The sequence below is a fragment of the Myotis nattereri genome, assembly GCF_964212035.1.
Source record: "Myotis nattereri genome assembly, chromosome: 1".
NCBI lineage: Eukaryota > Metazoa > Chordata > Mammalia > Chiroptera > Vespertilionidae > Myotis > Myotis nattereri.
This window is the reverse complement of record NC_138075.1, coordinates 144,448,966-144,464,864: the sequence shown is the minus strand read 5'-3', so window position 1 is coordinate 144,464,864 and position 15,899 is coordinate 144,448,966. Positions and strand designations below refer to the sequence as shown.

The 15,899-nt window shown below is 37.7% G+C and overlaps 1 protein-coding gene across 1 annotated transcript in view; it reads right to left on the bottom strand.

Moving 5' to 3' along the window:
- The window catches only part of NPNT (nephronectin), an 87,838-nt gene that overhangs the window by 31,149 nt on the left and 40,790 nt on the right, over window positions 1–15,899 (bottom strand). Inside the window, exons 3-8 of the mRNA XM_081098940.1 lie at window positions 15,699–15,791; window positions 6,959–7,078; window positions 5,553–5,672; window positions 3,597–3,731; window positions 3,174–3,296; window positions 1,476–1,871 (exon numbers count right to left, since the gene is read on the bottom strand). Of these exons, the coding sequence (XP_080955066.1) occupies window positions 1,476–1,871; window positions 3,174–3,296; window positions 3,597–3,731; window positions 5,553–5,672; window positions 6,959–7,078; window positions 15,699–15,791 (987 nt within the window). The remainder of the gene's footprint in view (window positions 1–1,475; window positions 1,872–3,173; window positions 3,297–3,596; window positions 3,732–5,552; window positions 5,673–6,958; window positions 7,079–15,698; window positions 15,792–15,899) is intronic.

The window sequence follows — 15,899 nt, the reverse complement described above, 5'->3', positions numbered from 1 at the left end:
TTTATGAGTTTTATACTTATTCAATGTATGGGCTATGGCTGAAATATCATCATAAACAGCTTATTAGAATGTGCTAACACAAAGGACCCCAAAAAGCCAAAGCAACATTGAGAGAAAAAGAAAGCAGTAGGCATCACAACTTCCTATTTCAAGCTATACTGCAAAGCTACAGTAATCAAAATAGCATGATACTGACAAAAAACAGACTCATAGACCAATGGAACAGAATTGAGAGTCCAGAAATAAACCCAAGCATAGATGGGAAATATTTGATGAAGGAGCCAGGAATACTCAATGGAGTAAAGTAGAAAACTGGATAATCATGCAAAAGTATGAAATTAGACCCCTATCTTACACCACTCATTACCTTGACATGGATTAAACACTTGGACGTAAGACCTGAAAACATAAAACTCCCAGAAGAAAACATAGGCAAAAAGCTGCTAGACTAATCAATAAAGAAAAAGTAAAAAAAAAAAAAAGAGCTCCTAGACATGGTTCTTGGTAATGATTTTTTGGAGATGACAACTAACACATGAGCAACAAAATAAGAAATAAACAAGTGGACTACATCAAACTGAAAAGCTTCTGCACTATAACAAAAAACCTATCAGTGAAAAGACAATCATGAAATGAGAAAAAAAATGTACAAACTATATATCTATTAAGGGGTTAATATCCAACCTATACAGGGAACTCATACAGCTCACTAGCAAAAAAACAACAACAAAAAACCCCAAATAATCCAATTAAAAATGGGCAAAGGATCTGAATAGACATTTGTCCAAAGAAGATATATGAATGGCCAATAGGTACATGAAAAGATGCTCAACATCAATATTTATTAGGGAAACGCAAATCAAAACCACAATGAGATATCATCTCACAGCTAGCATGAAAAGAGATAATAGATGTGGGGGAAAAGGGAACCCTCATGCACTGTTGGAAGGATTGTAAATTGGTACAGCCACTACAGAAAACAGTATGGAGTGTCCTCAAATTTACAATAGGACTACCATATGATTAAGGATCCTATTTCTGGAAATATATCCAAAGGAAATGAAAACACTATTTTGTAGAGATATTATTTGTACCCCATGTTCATAGCAGCACTATTTACAATATCCAAGACATGGAAATAACTTAAGTGTCCATAGATGAATGAATGAATAAAAAAATTTGATACACACACACACACACACACACACACAATGAAATAACAAGAAGAAAATTGTGCCATTTGCAAACAGATTAATGTTGAGGGCATCGTGTTAAGTAAAATAAGTCAGAAAGAGAAAGAAAAGATGATGGGTGTTAACTAGTTACTGTGGTAATCATTTCACAAATATACAAGTCAAACCATTATGTTGTGCACCTTAAGCTTCTACAGTGCTGTATGTCAATTATAGCTCAATAAAACTGAAAAAAAAAAAAACAACACTCAAAAAATGTGCGAGCATATTTATATGACTTACTGAACACATCTCCTCTGGGCTTCTGAGGCTCTGTCTGTATCCTGTTGTCAACTGTAATCTCTCTTGGAGATGTGGTAGTAGCTGGTGCTATAGTGGTCAGTCTGATGATTGGTCTTTCCTGCGTTGGTGGTGGTAGAGGCCTTCTGAGTTCTGTGGGAGGCGGTGGGGGTGGAGGGGTGGCGGGCCATGTTGTTGGTTTTGGTGTAGGTCTTGTTGTTGGCTTAGAAGTCGGCCTGTTGGTAATGACAGGAGGAATATATGGTGTCCTCAGAGGCCACCTAGTACTTCCGACATCAGGAATCCAGTTACCATGTCCTCCATCACCCTTTGTAATGGTACCATTTCCCTGTGGTGCATGAATTGGACCTGAAGGTTCAATCATGACTTTCGGAATATCTAAAAGAGTCAAAAGATTTAAATTAGTGTGTAACTCAAAAGGTAAAATATCAAATTGTAAAAAACAAGCATATCAAAATATGTGCCAACTAGATTTACTTTTCACATTTAGAATATACCCCTACTGTAAATCATGCTGTTTTCCAAATAACAAATATGTGCATATATGATATATGATACACATTCATCTGGTGGGTGAATGCAAAAATTATATTGGCATTTCTATAATAAATTTGTGTTATTTGAAACACAAAAAAGTTGTGTTTGTAAAGTGGGAACAGATGGTAATCAATGAGATTTTTAAAATGCACAGATGTTCTAAATTTTTAAAATATGAAAAATGTATATATAGAGTCTATATTAAGTGTCCCTATGGTACATGTATATCATAAAATCATATTTAGAATTGTCTAAAGACTAATTTCTCTTCCACACTTTATATAAACTTGACTCATGTAAAACATTTTTATTAAATGTTATACATATTATTTTAGTTGATTTTTCTTCCCACTTATTAATGTATATGATTGCTTTTTTAAAAGAAATTTTCAGAGGTCACCAAGATCATCTGTGGAATATTTTTCCTTTATTATCTTCATCCAAAGAAATTAATATATAATCTGTCTGATACTCCTGGGGGAGCATAACACTTCAAAAATCCTTTAATCTCCATGATTCTATGCCCCAGGATTTTTAGTAAATATTTTACTCCAGAAATTTTAAAATTTATTGTTACATGAAATATATGCTAAATTATGGACTTTAGTTTGTAAAACTTTCATCGTGGAGGGTATTTTTTTCATGTTTATCTAGTAATGTATTCATACTACAAACAGAGCTTATAAAAATTTAAAAAGCAAAACAGTACTAAAGGTAGAGAAAACACGTAAATAAGGGAATATTTTAGAACTAGGAGACATAATAAAATGAGGAACCAAAAATATAGACTATATTCTGATTATCCCACTATCATACTCTAATGCTAATGACAAACATTTATTTCTAATTTTAAGAAATTCTCTGGGAGGGCTCTAAAATTTGTCAGCTAAAGGGAAGCTACAGAGAAATTTCAGTCAAGTAATGGAACGCTTTTAAGCGTAGAAAGTATAACTGAGTCTTTAATTTTTAAAAATACCAGAACACGTGATCCTATTGTTTGTAGAAAGCAGAGACTAATATTACCAGCAATGAAAATTGTACTTTTTTGATCAATTAATCGTGATCCTTTACTCCCCCAATAACAGCTCTTGTGCAAACTAATTCCCTGCTGGAATGTAGAGCCAGAAGACCAGTGTTACTCACACACGCAGCTCAGTCCGTCGCCGTGGTATCCATCTTTACATTTGCACTTGTAAGACCCATGTACGTTGTAACACTGAGCAAAGCTGCTGCACTGATACTGACCCAGGGAGCACTCGTCTATATCTGCATCATGAAGTAGGGAAAAGAGATGTTTATTGGGGAGATAAATAGAATGACATGAAAACATATAGACAGTTTCAAAAACAGTTTTCTGCAATGTGAAGGTCCATGTAAAACTGGCAGATAAACCAAAGAAATAAACGGCCTGTGCATCCCAAAGTACTGGGGATTGAACTGGACTCCTGTTTGTTTGGTGCTAGAACCTCCCCCGCCCACCATCTCCCACCCCTAGCAAGTCTGTCTTCAGCACAATTAAGAGGCCAGAGGAAGAAACAGGGAAAAGCCAAGACTGGGGCTCCTTACCGTGACATTGGTATTTGCCTCCAATGTACATGAGGTCGAAGCCTTTATGGCACTTGCAGATATAACTCCCAAAAGTGTTGACACACTGCCTAAATCTAGGGCAGGAAACTCTTCCAGTAGCACATTCATCAACATCTGAAACATAAGCCAACTGTATTTTCGGAGCATGTTCAGATGAAGTGTATTTTAAAATAAATAACTGCCTGCAAACGGTTGCCTGGCACACAGTGACTCATCATAGACATTAGCCAGCTGTTGGCCCCACAGGCACCATAAATTCCACATCTCCATCTTTCAATTCATCTCCCTCACCCAGACTGACCTCCTACTGAAAGGCATCTTAGCACATACTGAACCTGTATCCACCTAGTTGCTTGAACTAAAACATGAGTCATTCTTGACAGCCCTATTTCCCTTAACCCTAAGTCGTCAGGCCCACTTAATTCTACCTCTGAAAGACTATTTGAATTTGTTTCCTCTTCTCTTCACCCTCTGCCACTACCCTAGTCCAAGCTACCATCTTCCAGGTCTCCTAACCTGACCTTTCCTGGACAAGCTTACCTCCTCCAAAGCATTCCCACTCAAGTCGAAATAATTTTATTACAACATGTAATTGGATTAGTGCCATGCGTAAAGCTCTTCTACTGTTTCTATTTGCTTTCTGAATTGAATCATCATTCCTCACCAGGTCCTTGAAGGCTCTATAATAAACAGGCTACCTCACTGGCTGTATCTTAAGTCATCGCCCCTTATGCTCCCACTCTGTACTGAAGCCACATTGGGGTCTTGTTCACTCCAGTGCCTGTACTGTTTCCACCTGCTTGGCTGATTCTTCACATGGCCAATGGCCCAGGTCTTACTTCAGGCTTTCCTTGACCATTATTTTCTAAAATAGACCCTCTCTGTTTCTTTCTTTCTCTCTCTCTCTCTCTCTCTCTCTCTCTCTCTCTCTCTCTCCCCCCCTCATATTAACACATAGTATTGTTTGTAATGTTATTGGATACTAGAGGCCCAGTGCATGGGTGGGGTCCGGCTGACCTGCCCTGATTGGAGCTCACTGGGCTGGGCCAGCTGGGGGGAGGGGCCATGGAAGGTTGGCTGGCCAGCCCCGGCCCCGATTGGGCCATTGGCCAGCCACAGTGCATATTATAGTGACTAGTCATTCTGGCTTTTATATATATATATTTGCTTCTTTGCTGTCTCTGTACCATTAGAATATCAGCTTTGTGAGGATCAAAACCTTGTCAGCTTTTTCCATTACTGTACATCCTGCACTTAGCATAGTGCCTGGAGTATAGAGGGTAATCAGTAAATGTCTCGTGAATCACTGAATACCTCCCTTCATTGAGCACTTACTATGTGCTAGGTTGCTAAGCTCTTTCTATACATGAGTTCATTTAATCCTTACAATGGTTCTAGGTGTCATTACTCCCATTTTAAAGATGACTTTGACTCAAGTTCAAAGAAAGGAAGTCTCTTGCCTAAGGTTACATATCAAGTATATGGCAGAGTTGAATTTAAAACCAAAGCCCTGGCTCTTACCACAATCCTATACTACCATCCCTAATTTTAAGGGGGGAAATCTAACTCTTAAATGCAATACATACAATCTAGTGCTATCTACCTGTTCAGTTTCATCAGTCATTGCCCCTTACATTCTAGAAATACTAAGCTCTGTTTCCCTGAACATTTTGCTCCTTGGAATTTCAATGCCTTTGCAGATGTGGTTCCCTCTGCCCCAAGCTTTCTCCTGCCCTTCATTTTTAGAAAAAAAAGTTTCTATAGTCTATTCACAGAGAGGGATCCTCTTCTGGGACATCTGATATCTTGATATCTTCTAAAGGATAGCTAAGACTTGATGTAAGCAACTGCCTTTTTTTCTTATTCACATCACCTTTCACTTTCTTCCTTTCCCTAGAGAGACCACAGTCAGAGAGGCTTGGCTTTACAACTCACCCACACAGGTTCTCCCATCCGGGGCCAGCTGGAGGCCAGGAGAGGGGCACTGGCACCGTATCTGTCCTTTGATAACATCACAGCCATACTGACAGTTTGCCATGGAGCACGTCAGGCCACCTGGAATGAGTATGACTGGCTGACTCAGAGAACAAACTCTACAACTGAAATCACTACGCTCTTAACCTGTCCTGAAATCAGCGACACTGACTCAACAATGAAGACAAAAAAAGGCCTCAATTATTCAACAGGGACCGAACGACTGTCTTCCTCCATGGATCAGGAGGATTACGAAGTGACCCAGCTCTGTTGTCATCTGAAGAAGGCCTCTAATGCATTTGAGGAATTCCAAGACAAATGTAAAGCTTAATCTCTTATAGGTTATCTGTAAATTTTCCCAGTGGCCAAAAACAGTGGAAAATTGAGGTTATTTTCCCCAGATTATTCATGCTAAGTGCTGGTCTCAAGTGAAGCATCCACATAATTGTGTCAAGCTCCCATTAAATTTCTCTAGGGACAGCAGATTTCCCACTGAATTGGGCAATGCTAGAGGAACTGAGCATCCCTGTGACATGTGATTTAACATGAACCCACTTCATTCCAAAATGTCTCATGCTAAGTAGGCCATGCTAAATGAAATTAGCTAACCTTTTTTATTTTATAAAACACAACTCAGAGAGAGATAGTGGATGACTGACTGACTGATAATTAGCTAATTTATCTGATAATTCAGTAAAAATAAAAATCAAATCACCGATTGTTGGATATCCTATACATACAACCTCAATTCAATGTTCATCCTGCAGAGAATTTGATGGCCCCATCCATCTTATAACACATCCAAATGATAGTAGGAAATCTACTTTTCTATTACTGTAATCATTCATTTTTTTCATTTGAAGTGGATATTAATAAAAGGGACATAACTTAATCCTTAGACTATGACACTGAAATGTAAAAATGAAGTGAGAAGGTATTTGTGAGCTGTTTATAACCGAACAACAGGCTTGATAGATTCTCTACCAGCAAATAGTTTAAAGCTCATCTTTATGGGCAGCACAATGGTCCTAAAATAATCACTGATGCTCCCCTTCTAGCTGGAATAGCTCTAGGCCCAGAGTGACAAAAGGGAAAAACATGTTGGGAAAAACATAAGAAAATACACTTAGTTTTATTCTTCTTCTAAAACCATTTCCAAATCAATTTAATGCTGGCACCCAGGATAAAAGAATTCTAGCCATCTAAAAGGGGCAACCCTTCTTTCAATTTTCAATTGCTTAGGGACACATACAAACACACACTCCCATCCTGTCTGAGCGGCCACCTTCATTCTCACACCACCAGAGCACAACATGAAGGAAGTCAAGCCCACAGCACTTGTAAAACAATTAAGATTCTCGACATACTTGAGCAGGACCCATCCGGCATCAGCATGTACCCGTTGAGACAGTAGCACTTGTAGCTGCCGTAAGTGTTCATACACCTGTGCTTGCAGGGCCGCGGCTTCAGGCCACACTCATTCAGATCTGAAAAGAGTGGAAGTTGAAGCAGAAAAATCACAAAATGTCCGCACAAATGTAAACCATTTGAAATACTTCTCTATATTGAAAAAATGAAGATGAAAAGTGGGTCAAGCTATGGTAACTGGTTATTTACGTAAGATGGAGCCTGTTCACACTGTCTTAATTTTAAGGCTGGCTACACTAGGGGCAACCAAGAGTTTCCTACAAGAGGTGACTGAAAGCCTTACAACAATGAAGAGGCCATGTGAGTTCCTGGAGCTTACGTTATATAGGACATGTGATTCCGTCCTCCGTAGTATACTGTGCCTACCTCATTGTCCCTAGAAAGAGCAGCATACTGACTCCTCGTAGTGCTCTGTCATCTATCTGACTTCAATATCCTCAAAATATCTGGGTTCTACTCCTAGAGTCACTCTTGACAGCACTTTCTTCCTCTATCGACTTATTCCTCTCTTTGTTTAAAGAAGATATGAGAAAATATGCTGATTCTAACAGTAGACTGCTTTGAACTTCCCAAAAGAAAGCTCCATCTCCAGAGACTAAGAGCTACATGAATGAGAGTGATCACAATCGTGGTTTTCTTTGTTCAATCTTATAGATTATATACTGACTTCAGGTTAAAGAAGGAACTTCTGCTTCCGACTTTAGTAATGTACTCAAATCACAAAATAAACTTAAAAAAAAACACAACCCTCCAGTATGTTTTCATTCATTTGGTAGTTAAGAAGGAGCATATGGAAATACTAATGAATAATACATAATGCACTATCATTATGTATTTTAGGATTATTGGTTTAAATACCAATATGAAATTAATTAATAAATTGCACATTAGAATTTTCCAACACAGTTGAATACTGCCTCAAGTGAACATAAAGCTCATAATGACATATAAACACTGCAATAGTAATGCCCAAAATATAGATTTCATTAAAAAGAAATATGACCACATGTTCATTTGGAACTGCCAGTATAATATGATGATCTATTAACCTATGTCATCAAAGCAGAAATCTAGTTGCAAGTTTAATCTAATATAAATCTGAACTGCTGTTTATTAAAAATCTATATATTTCACTTAACTAAACCACCAACTTACACTGCTTTTTAAAACCTGAAAATTATCGCACCTAATTTTTTTTTATATATAATTTACTGACTTTCCAACTGGGTCTTTTTTTTCTAACTTTCACACACCTGTTAGCAGGTCCCCAGCTGGGTGAAGCCTGGGAAGATTCAATAATAAGCAGCTGTCACCCCCCCCCCCCGGCTTTATTCAATTTTATACTTTATTGCGTCTTGCCCAGTGAAGGCTGTACAAAACAGAATTGTATTTTAGGATAGTTCAAAAAAAGTTTTCCTCAAAGAAGATGCTTTGCAGATTGTAATATCATCAAAAATGTGACTTCTCACTCTATTAGAGTGAAAATTTTAAATCAACAATGAAAGTAAAAGAAATTCATTCCACTTCTCATATTCTTCTACTTTGTATGTCAATATTTATTAAAAATTCAAGTTAGAGAATCTTTCCTCATATTCTAGGAGTTGATTTTTATTCCTCATATGTCCCTGCAGATTCACACCTGGCTTTGATAAATCCCTGATGATATTATAGAATGTAGTATTTAAATCTGAGTACACTGCTAGACAAAGGCTTTGTGTTTTAAATATTTTTCTGCACTAAACTAAAAGAAAATGGTACAGTACAACAAGACAACAGAGTTAGGCCGAATTCCATATCTCGAGGGAAGGATATTCGTGGATAAGTAAAAAGTGTCAATTAAGAACCCTTAGGTTTATTGTTTAGGAGACAGAAACTTCTGTGGGTTTCCTGATGGGAACCGGTCAGGTATGTATAGCTCCAGGCAGCTTATATGCACGGAGTATTTATGCTGATGGAGATTTCTACAGACACTGTCTCTGGACTAAAGCGGAGGCCTCGCTGAGGCAGCCGCTGTCTTGGCCAATAAAGGGCCCCTTAGCATTGCTCTGCGGGACTCCAGGATTCAGACTGGAGAAGCTGATGCTTTTCAACCCCAATCGATCCTTCCCTCCCCGTGAGAAAAAGTACTCTGGGGTTAAGAATCACGAAATTGAAAGAAAATGAAACATCGGTAAGGTGTCCTAATTCCAAAAGAACCTGGGAATCACTCTGAAACAATATGCAACAAGGGAACATGCATCGTTCAATGGTATGTGTAGAGACATCGGTTGACTATTTTACTGTTGTTAAATTGACATGTAAATATACAAATATGTTGGGAGCAATCTGAGAAAGCCTGCTCTGCCGGCCGCTGCGGGAGCGCCTGGCTCTCCGTGCCAGTTCCCAGGTGTTGAAGTTCACAGAGACTGCCCTTACTCTCCCACCTGCCATAGGCATCTGTCTGCTCAAAACTTCACAAGAGCCACTGCAGAAATGATGAAAGAGGGTTCCAGCATAATCCATACTTATCAATATTTACCAAATACCAGACTTTTGCTCAAGCAGGGAGCTTCTAAAGATCAAAAGCATCCAATATCCTGGGGATGAACTTCTTTTTCCCCAATTTTTTGTCAGGTTTCCATCTTTGATTATTATATCTTATTTTCTTAGTGACCTGTTGCCTTAGAAAACTGAGTTAATATAGGCTGCTTCCAAAAATCTCTTGGAATATGTTCCTATCAAATTAAGTCAGAAATTCAAAAATGACACTTTCAACTTATAGTAAATGCTCCTATAATAATAAGTGGAACAATATATATAACATAAAAGTCTGCTTGATTACACTTTATAAATCTTAAAAGTTGATAAAGAAACCTAAGGAAAAAATCTTTAGTATGTTTATTTTAAATTTACTTTAATCTTGCTCTTTCTCTAGGAGTTTATAATGTAATATAAGTTAAAAAGGAAATATTTAATTAAAAAATTAATGAATTCTATCATATACTTATCACACAAAGAACAGAACTTTACAAGTAAACCATTTACATTCAAATGATTTAATTATTAAATGTGCAATTCTTAAAGAGCATCTATAAGTCAGGAGTATACTTAAGCAGGTCGGTGGATTCAGGAGCTTGAGGGAGGGGGACAGGGAGAAAGGAGCTGGTCTAAAACAAAAATGCAAGCTGCATAGCATTATAATTACACTTCAGGGGGAAAAAGAATAGAAATTTTATTAGCATGCAGACGCTGGAAAGTAGCTTGAAAATCTCCAAGAGATTCACTACATCAGACAACCCAATAGGGGTTTTTTAAGGGAAAATAATTATTTGTTTAATGCACTTGCACTTTTTTTTCCTTTGAGACTTAAACTGGGCAATGACTCAAAAGTCTAAGCCTTTACATTTTATCTGACTAAAGTGGAGGTCAGAGGGAAACAGATGTCAATATGTCAACGGCCATCACTTTTAAACTTTGAAGATAGCAGTGACACAGTGACTGAGATTAATCCCATGGCCCTGATTCTTTGTGCAGAAGATGTACACGACCATCAAGTCCCCCATCAGCAGAGAGAGAGTAATTTCTAATTTTTAGGATTTTAATTCAGGCATTCTATGTTCCTCAATCTATCAGTGGGTGAGGGGTAACTTTTTTTAGGAGAACTGTAAAGGCATGCAGCCACCTGACCTTCCTACGAAACTTTCCAGCGTAATGAAGACACTAATATTTGGGGTGTTTCCATTCTCACAGCAGCCCTGCAGGTAAACAGGGCAGGAATTACTCTCCTCCTATCACTAATTGTTGTGCTAACACCCAGACACATGACATGACTTGCCCCTTACGGGCTGTGCTAGAAACAGAACTTAGGCTTTCTAATATTAGAAAATGTACACGAAATGAAGGAAGCTAATGTATGTTTCATTTCTGGTAACCTAACACGCCACACCCTAAGGATGGTGGTGAAGAGGGCTTGCTCACTTCTACAACCTGCTTAGCAAAAGCCATCAAAACCCCAATCTCAGTTGCTCTGATATTCCTGACTTCATCTACATACGAAAACAAAAGTGATTTTGTTGTGTGATTTTTAGAAAACACTTTGAAGCCCAGAAAAGAAGAAGAGGAGCAACGACACTTGATGCAGTGAGAGGACAGCAGAGGCTCCAGGCAGCAGAGCACAGAGTCTGCAGCAGGCGCCGGCCCCGCTGCCTGCGTCACAAGCTCAGTGCTGAGGCGGGGCGCTCTGGGGCACGTCTTCGGAACAGGTGCAAGAGGTGACACACCGCGGGAAGCCGTGCAGGTAGGAGGAGCAGACCCCCCGAGACAATGCACGCTCACCCCTTGAAGGTAAACTTGTGGCTTGCTGATCCAAGGGTTGGAAAAGAGGCTGCTCACTGCCTTGGTCAAGAGGAGTTGGGTAGGAGTGCTCGTCTTCACACCAGGAAGAAGGTAATAAGAGTCAACTTTGAACTGATGTCATTTTTAGCCCTAAAAATCTTTATAAGTATATATTAAACAATTACATCAAGTTGGTGGAGTTCAAAAAGAATACTTTACCAAAGTTAGTTTCTAGTTTTTCCAGTTTCTCTCTTTTTTTTTTAAATTTTTACTTTCCTGAAAATTTGTCACCGCCATCTTTCTTCCCAAGAACATACACACACACAGTACAAGTTAATCCGTCATTCTCATACAAATTTAATGAGGGAGAAAAAACAGTAAAAAAGAGATAGTCATTTTTTAAAAAACATGATTTTAATCACCAATGAGAGAAAACTAAAAGAACAAATAAACAATGATGATACAAATATTGATTATAATCAACCTGCTGTGTGTCAAGATCCTGAAGTCTTAAATGACCAACTTACGACTTTTTCTTATTATGTTGCACAATAGTTTAAAATACTCCAAAATTACACACAAAGTTATGATTTACATAAAGACTTTATTTAAAAAGATAGCATGATCAATGTTTTCACTCAAATATAAAAACTTATGTCACATTTAGGTCACAAAATAAAGTAACTGTTCCCATGGTTAGCTTACTAAAAATATTGTGAGATGGGTGAGATTTAAAAGTAGAGGGTCAAAAAGGCACTCATATCCTATTTCAAGACTATTACATTGGTAATAGTCAGTTAAACTTCCAAATTAAATGAACACTGGTGTCTGTATTAAAATCACACAACCTACAAAAAAGTAAGGCTATAAGAAATTACCTCGATATTAGGGTTAATGCATATAGGCTGTTGTGCTGAGAAAAGCAATCAACTCGGAGAATTAACTAGTCCACCAATGTTTACTGTCTGATTATGTGCTACAAGACACTAATTCTTTTCTCGAGATAAGGAATTCAACATATGATACATGAACCATGTCAAAACATTAGTAACTGATCTTTACAAATTGTTTCTTCTGTACACATTATAAAGCACACTATGAATTCAAAAGAATATCTTTCCTTAAAAACCGCAATGACATGATATATTCCATGCTAAAAATAATTCCCTAGTGGGAAAGTTATAAAAATATTATTATCTCTAATAGTATCCTTTCTTGGCTGAGGTGGAAAGGGGATTTGTATGGGTACATAGAGACTCAAGGAGGGGGGAAATACGCAAGAATAAAATTGCCAGAGAAAGTAAGATGGAAAAAAAAATCTTGCCAGAGTTCTGGTTAGAATTTCACCTACTGCGAAAGACACCACATACACCTTATAGAATATGACAATGATCAGTCCAAGCCTATGGTTTTATATGTGATCCGACTATAGCAATCCAGAAAATGACTGGAGGGGGAGCAAGTCACCAGGAGCAGATTATACTAATCTAGCGACAGGCTATTAAATGAAGCCAGTTCCAAAGTGGGCCTGCCCTGCTATCTGGCTGCTCCCCAGGCCGCGCCAACAGCGCTCAAGTGCTTGTCATTTACTCCTGCTGTCCATGCAGCCAAGCCAGCTCCCAGGGAATGACTTCTTAAAGTACACAATTTGCAACAAACTTTTTATGCAGATCCATGCCTTATACCCAAACCAACTTTTAATCAAAAGCTAATATCTAGTTCTAGTTCTGTGAAATTATTTCAAGGTACCTCTTCTTGACATGTCTCTCCTCAAGAAAAAAAAGAAACTTATTTAATTTCCTGTATGTTTTCCACTTTATTAAAATGTATGGTCCAGATCAAAAGTCTATGCTAATTTGTTATGGAGACATAGAGCAGGTATAGACCATGTGCTCTATCAGCGTTTCTGGGGGTCCCTCGACAGCTCTGCGAATTACCCCGCTCACTCAGGGCAGCTTCTCACAGGGCGCGTAGTCCACATGGTAACGGCTAAGGTACCAGACACCTCCATAGGACTGTTTCAAGTTCCTACAGCTTTCAGGACCAAGAACTCTTATATGAAACAGTCACTCACTTAATAAATATTTACTGTACACTAATCCTGTGCAAGTCATTTTAATAATAGTTTTCAGGAACCCAGAAATCGGAGAGACAATACAAAGGGTTCCTGTTCTCAAAGGGCATACTTCTTTCCATCAGGAACTTGCCTAATTGCTGTTTTGGTAAGGAAGGCCACAAGAAAGATGAATGAAACACATTCATCTTCACTGTAAGCTGGAGCTTTCTATTCAAGATTGGATTTGAAATGACATTTTCAATGTCAGCACAGTTTTTGCAAGTGTAAAATCCCATTTTGCTACTAATAGATTCCTTTTCCCCCTAAGGAACAGAGTTTTGGGAGGCAAGATTTCAACTCCATATATTTCAATTTTTCTCTAGAATTACTGGAAAAACAAACAAACACCCAACTGGTTTTTCTAAAAACAAGTGCATGGTGAACTCTTTATTCTGATAATAAGTACATGGTAAACTGGTTTTCTGAAAATAAGAGATACTCAGAGATGAATTCTTGTTCCAATAATAGCTTGAGAGTCTTCTGAAGCATATTAAAGTTGATGATGCTCTGCAAATTAATTTAAATGAATTTTCTCTGCAATCTCAATGGCAGCTATTTGGGATAATCTTCTTTGTATAAATTCCTGGCATCAGGACAAGAAGTTTTATGGTGCGGACATATTAATGACATCTCTGATGGTTTGTGTTCATCACTTTTAAAGAAGAAGCATGCTGGGACTCTAAGATGAACATTAATAACTCAATAATTAAAACAAAACATGCTGCTACTTGAGAAAGACAGAAGAAGGAAAACGAAATGGATTTTTAAAAGAGTCAACTGAGGTAATAAGAACCCCATTTATTTAAAAAATACTACCCAGGCATGTCACGTAAATTCCAAGTTAAAAAACATTATCTGAAAAGAAGCATTGAAAAAAATTGGCTACCAATCAAGTAGCAGATAATCTCGAAGACTCTAGAATAACAGCTTGTCCTACCATTGGACATGTCACATTTTACTAGCATGGATTTCATCCAGCAATGCAGAAACAATTAGCTGTACCTTCAAACACCAGTGTTTGGGATGTTGTGAAAACTACGTCGACAAACACGAGTTTATAGGCACACCTCAAGGAGTATCAGGTACTGAAGAACAACAGTGCTTCAACAATATCATTTCTGTATCAGGTGAGGTCAAGTTCATATCTTTGAGAAAGTTAGACCTCTACATGATTGTTTCATTTGACATTTAAAATGACAGGGAGTATTGCTTTAAGTAGTAAGTGAAAAACTATTTTATCCTTGTATCTTTCTAGTGAATTCTAACCATACATTTTCTTTACTTCTGGGGTTTTTTTGTTTGTTTTTTGTTTTTTTGTTTGTTTGTTTGTTTGTTTGTTTGTTTGTTTTGTGTGTGTGTGTGTGTGTGTGTTCTCCTAATGGTAGAAAGTTTTTTGTTAAAAAGACAAGCCTTGTCAGACTTGTTAGCATGAACCAGAGGATCACATTTCCAATATTTTCTTCATCCACAACTAAATTGGTAAAAAGAACATGAATTGTATAGACAATATCTCTATGTTGATATAGTAGGTCTTTTACTAACTAATTCTATGAACTTGGACAAGACACTTAATATCCCTTCAACTAAACAATGAATATGTTATTTTTAATAACTTGATTATAATAAATACTCTACCTCCTGATGTTGTTGTAATAATGAAAATAGATAATATACGTAAAATACCTGGTGTACTCTCAGTGCTACATCAATGCTTGCTTTTATAAGTAACTGATGCCAATTAAAAGTAACTTGCTAAGTCCATAAGAATCTTTACTTCTCAGAGAATACAAGCTGGTCAACAGTTAAAGGGAAATTAATCACAAAATAGAAGGGCTCAAAGTTTGAAGGGACCTCAGAATTTCAAATCAAACTTCCTACCTGACTGTGAGTATGAAGGCCTTTTCACCAAATTGGGTCCCAGGAGCCTAATAAGGCTTCTCCACTGGTTAGTGGCAGAACAAGGAGCAGCGGAACGTAAGGCTTCTAACATTACTGACATTGCAATTCTCTTTTTCAAAATGCATTTTAATGATCAGCAGTGAATGAGAAGATGAAATTCTTTTAATTGTCCTTCGATGAAATGAATTCTAAAAGATTTACCATTATTATATTTCTATCTTTCAGTAAATGCAGCTCAAATATGCAGAACAATCAACATGGAAAGTGGCCAGGCATGAGAGCTTAACATTTTTCTATCAGGCAGGAGTAGAGGGGGCTCATGATTGCTCACTGTGTCACACTCTCCCTACCTTGATTGCAGGTTTTGCCGGCATATCCAGGATGACACTTGCACTTGTTTGGTCCGATACATTCACCGTGTTTGCACTGTGGTTGACACACAGCTGTGAAAAGAGAATAGCATGCATTATTTCCAGATCAGCAGAACACCAACCATATAGTATCTACATCATGTTCTAGCTTAGTAATAAAAAAAAAACCCAACAACTTAG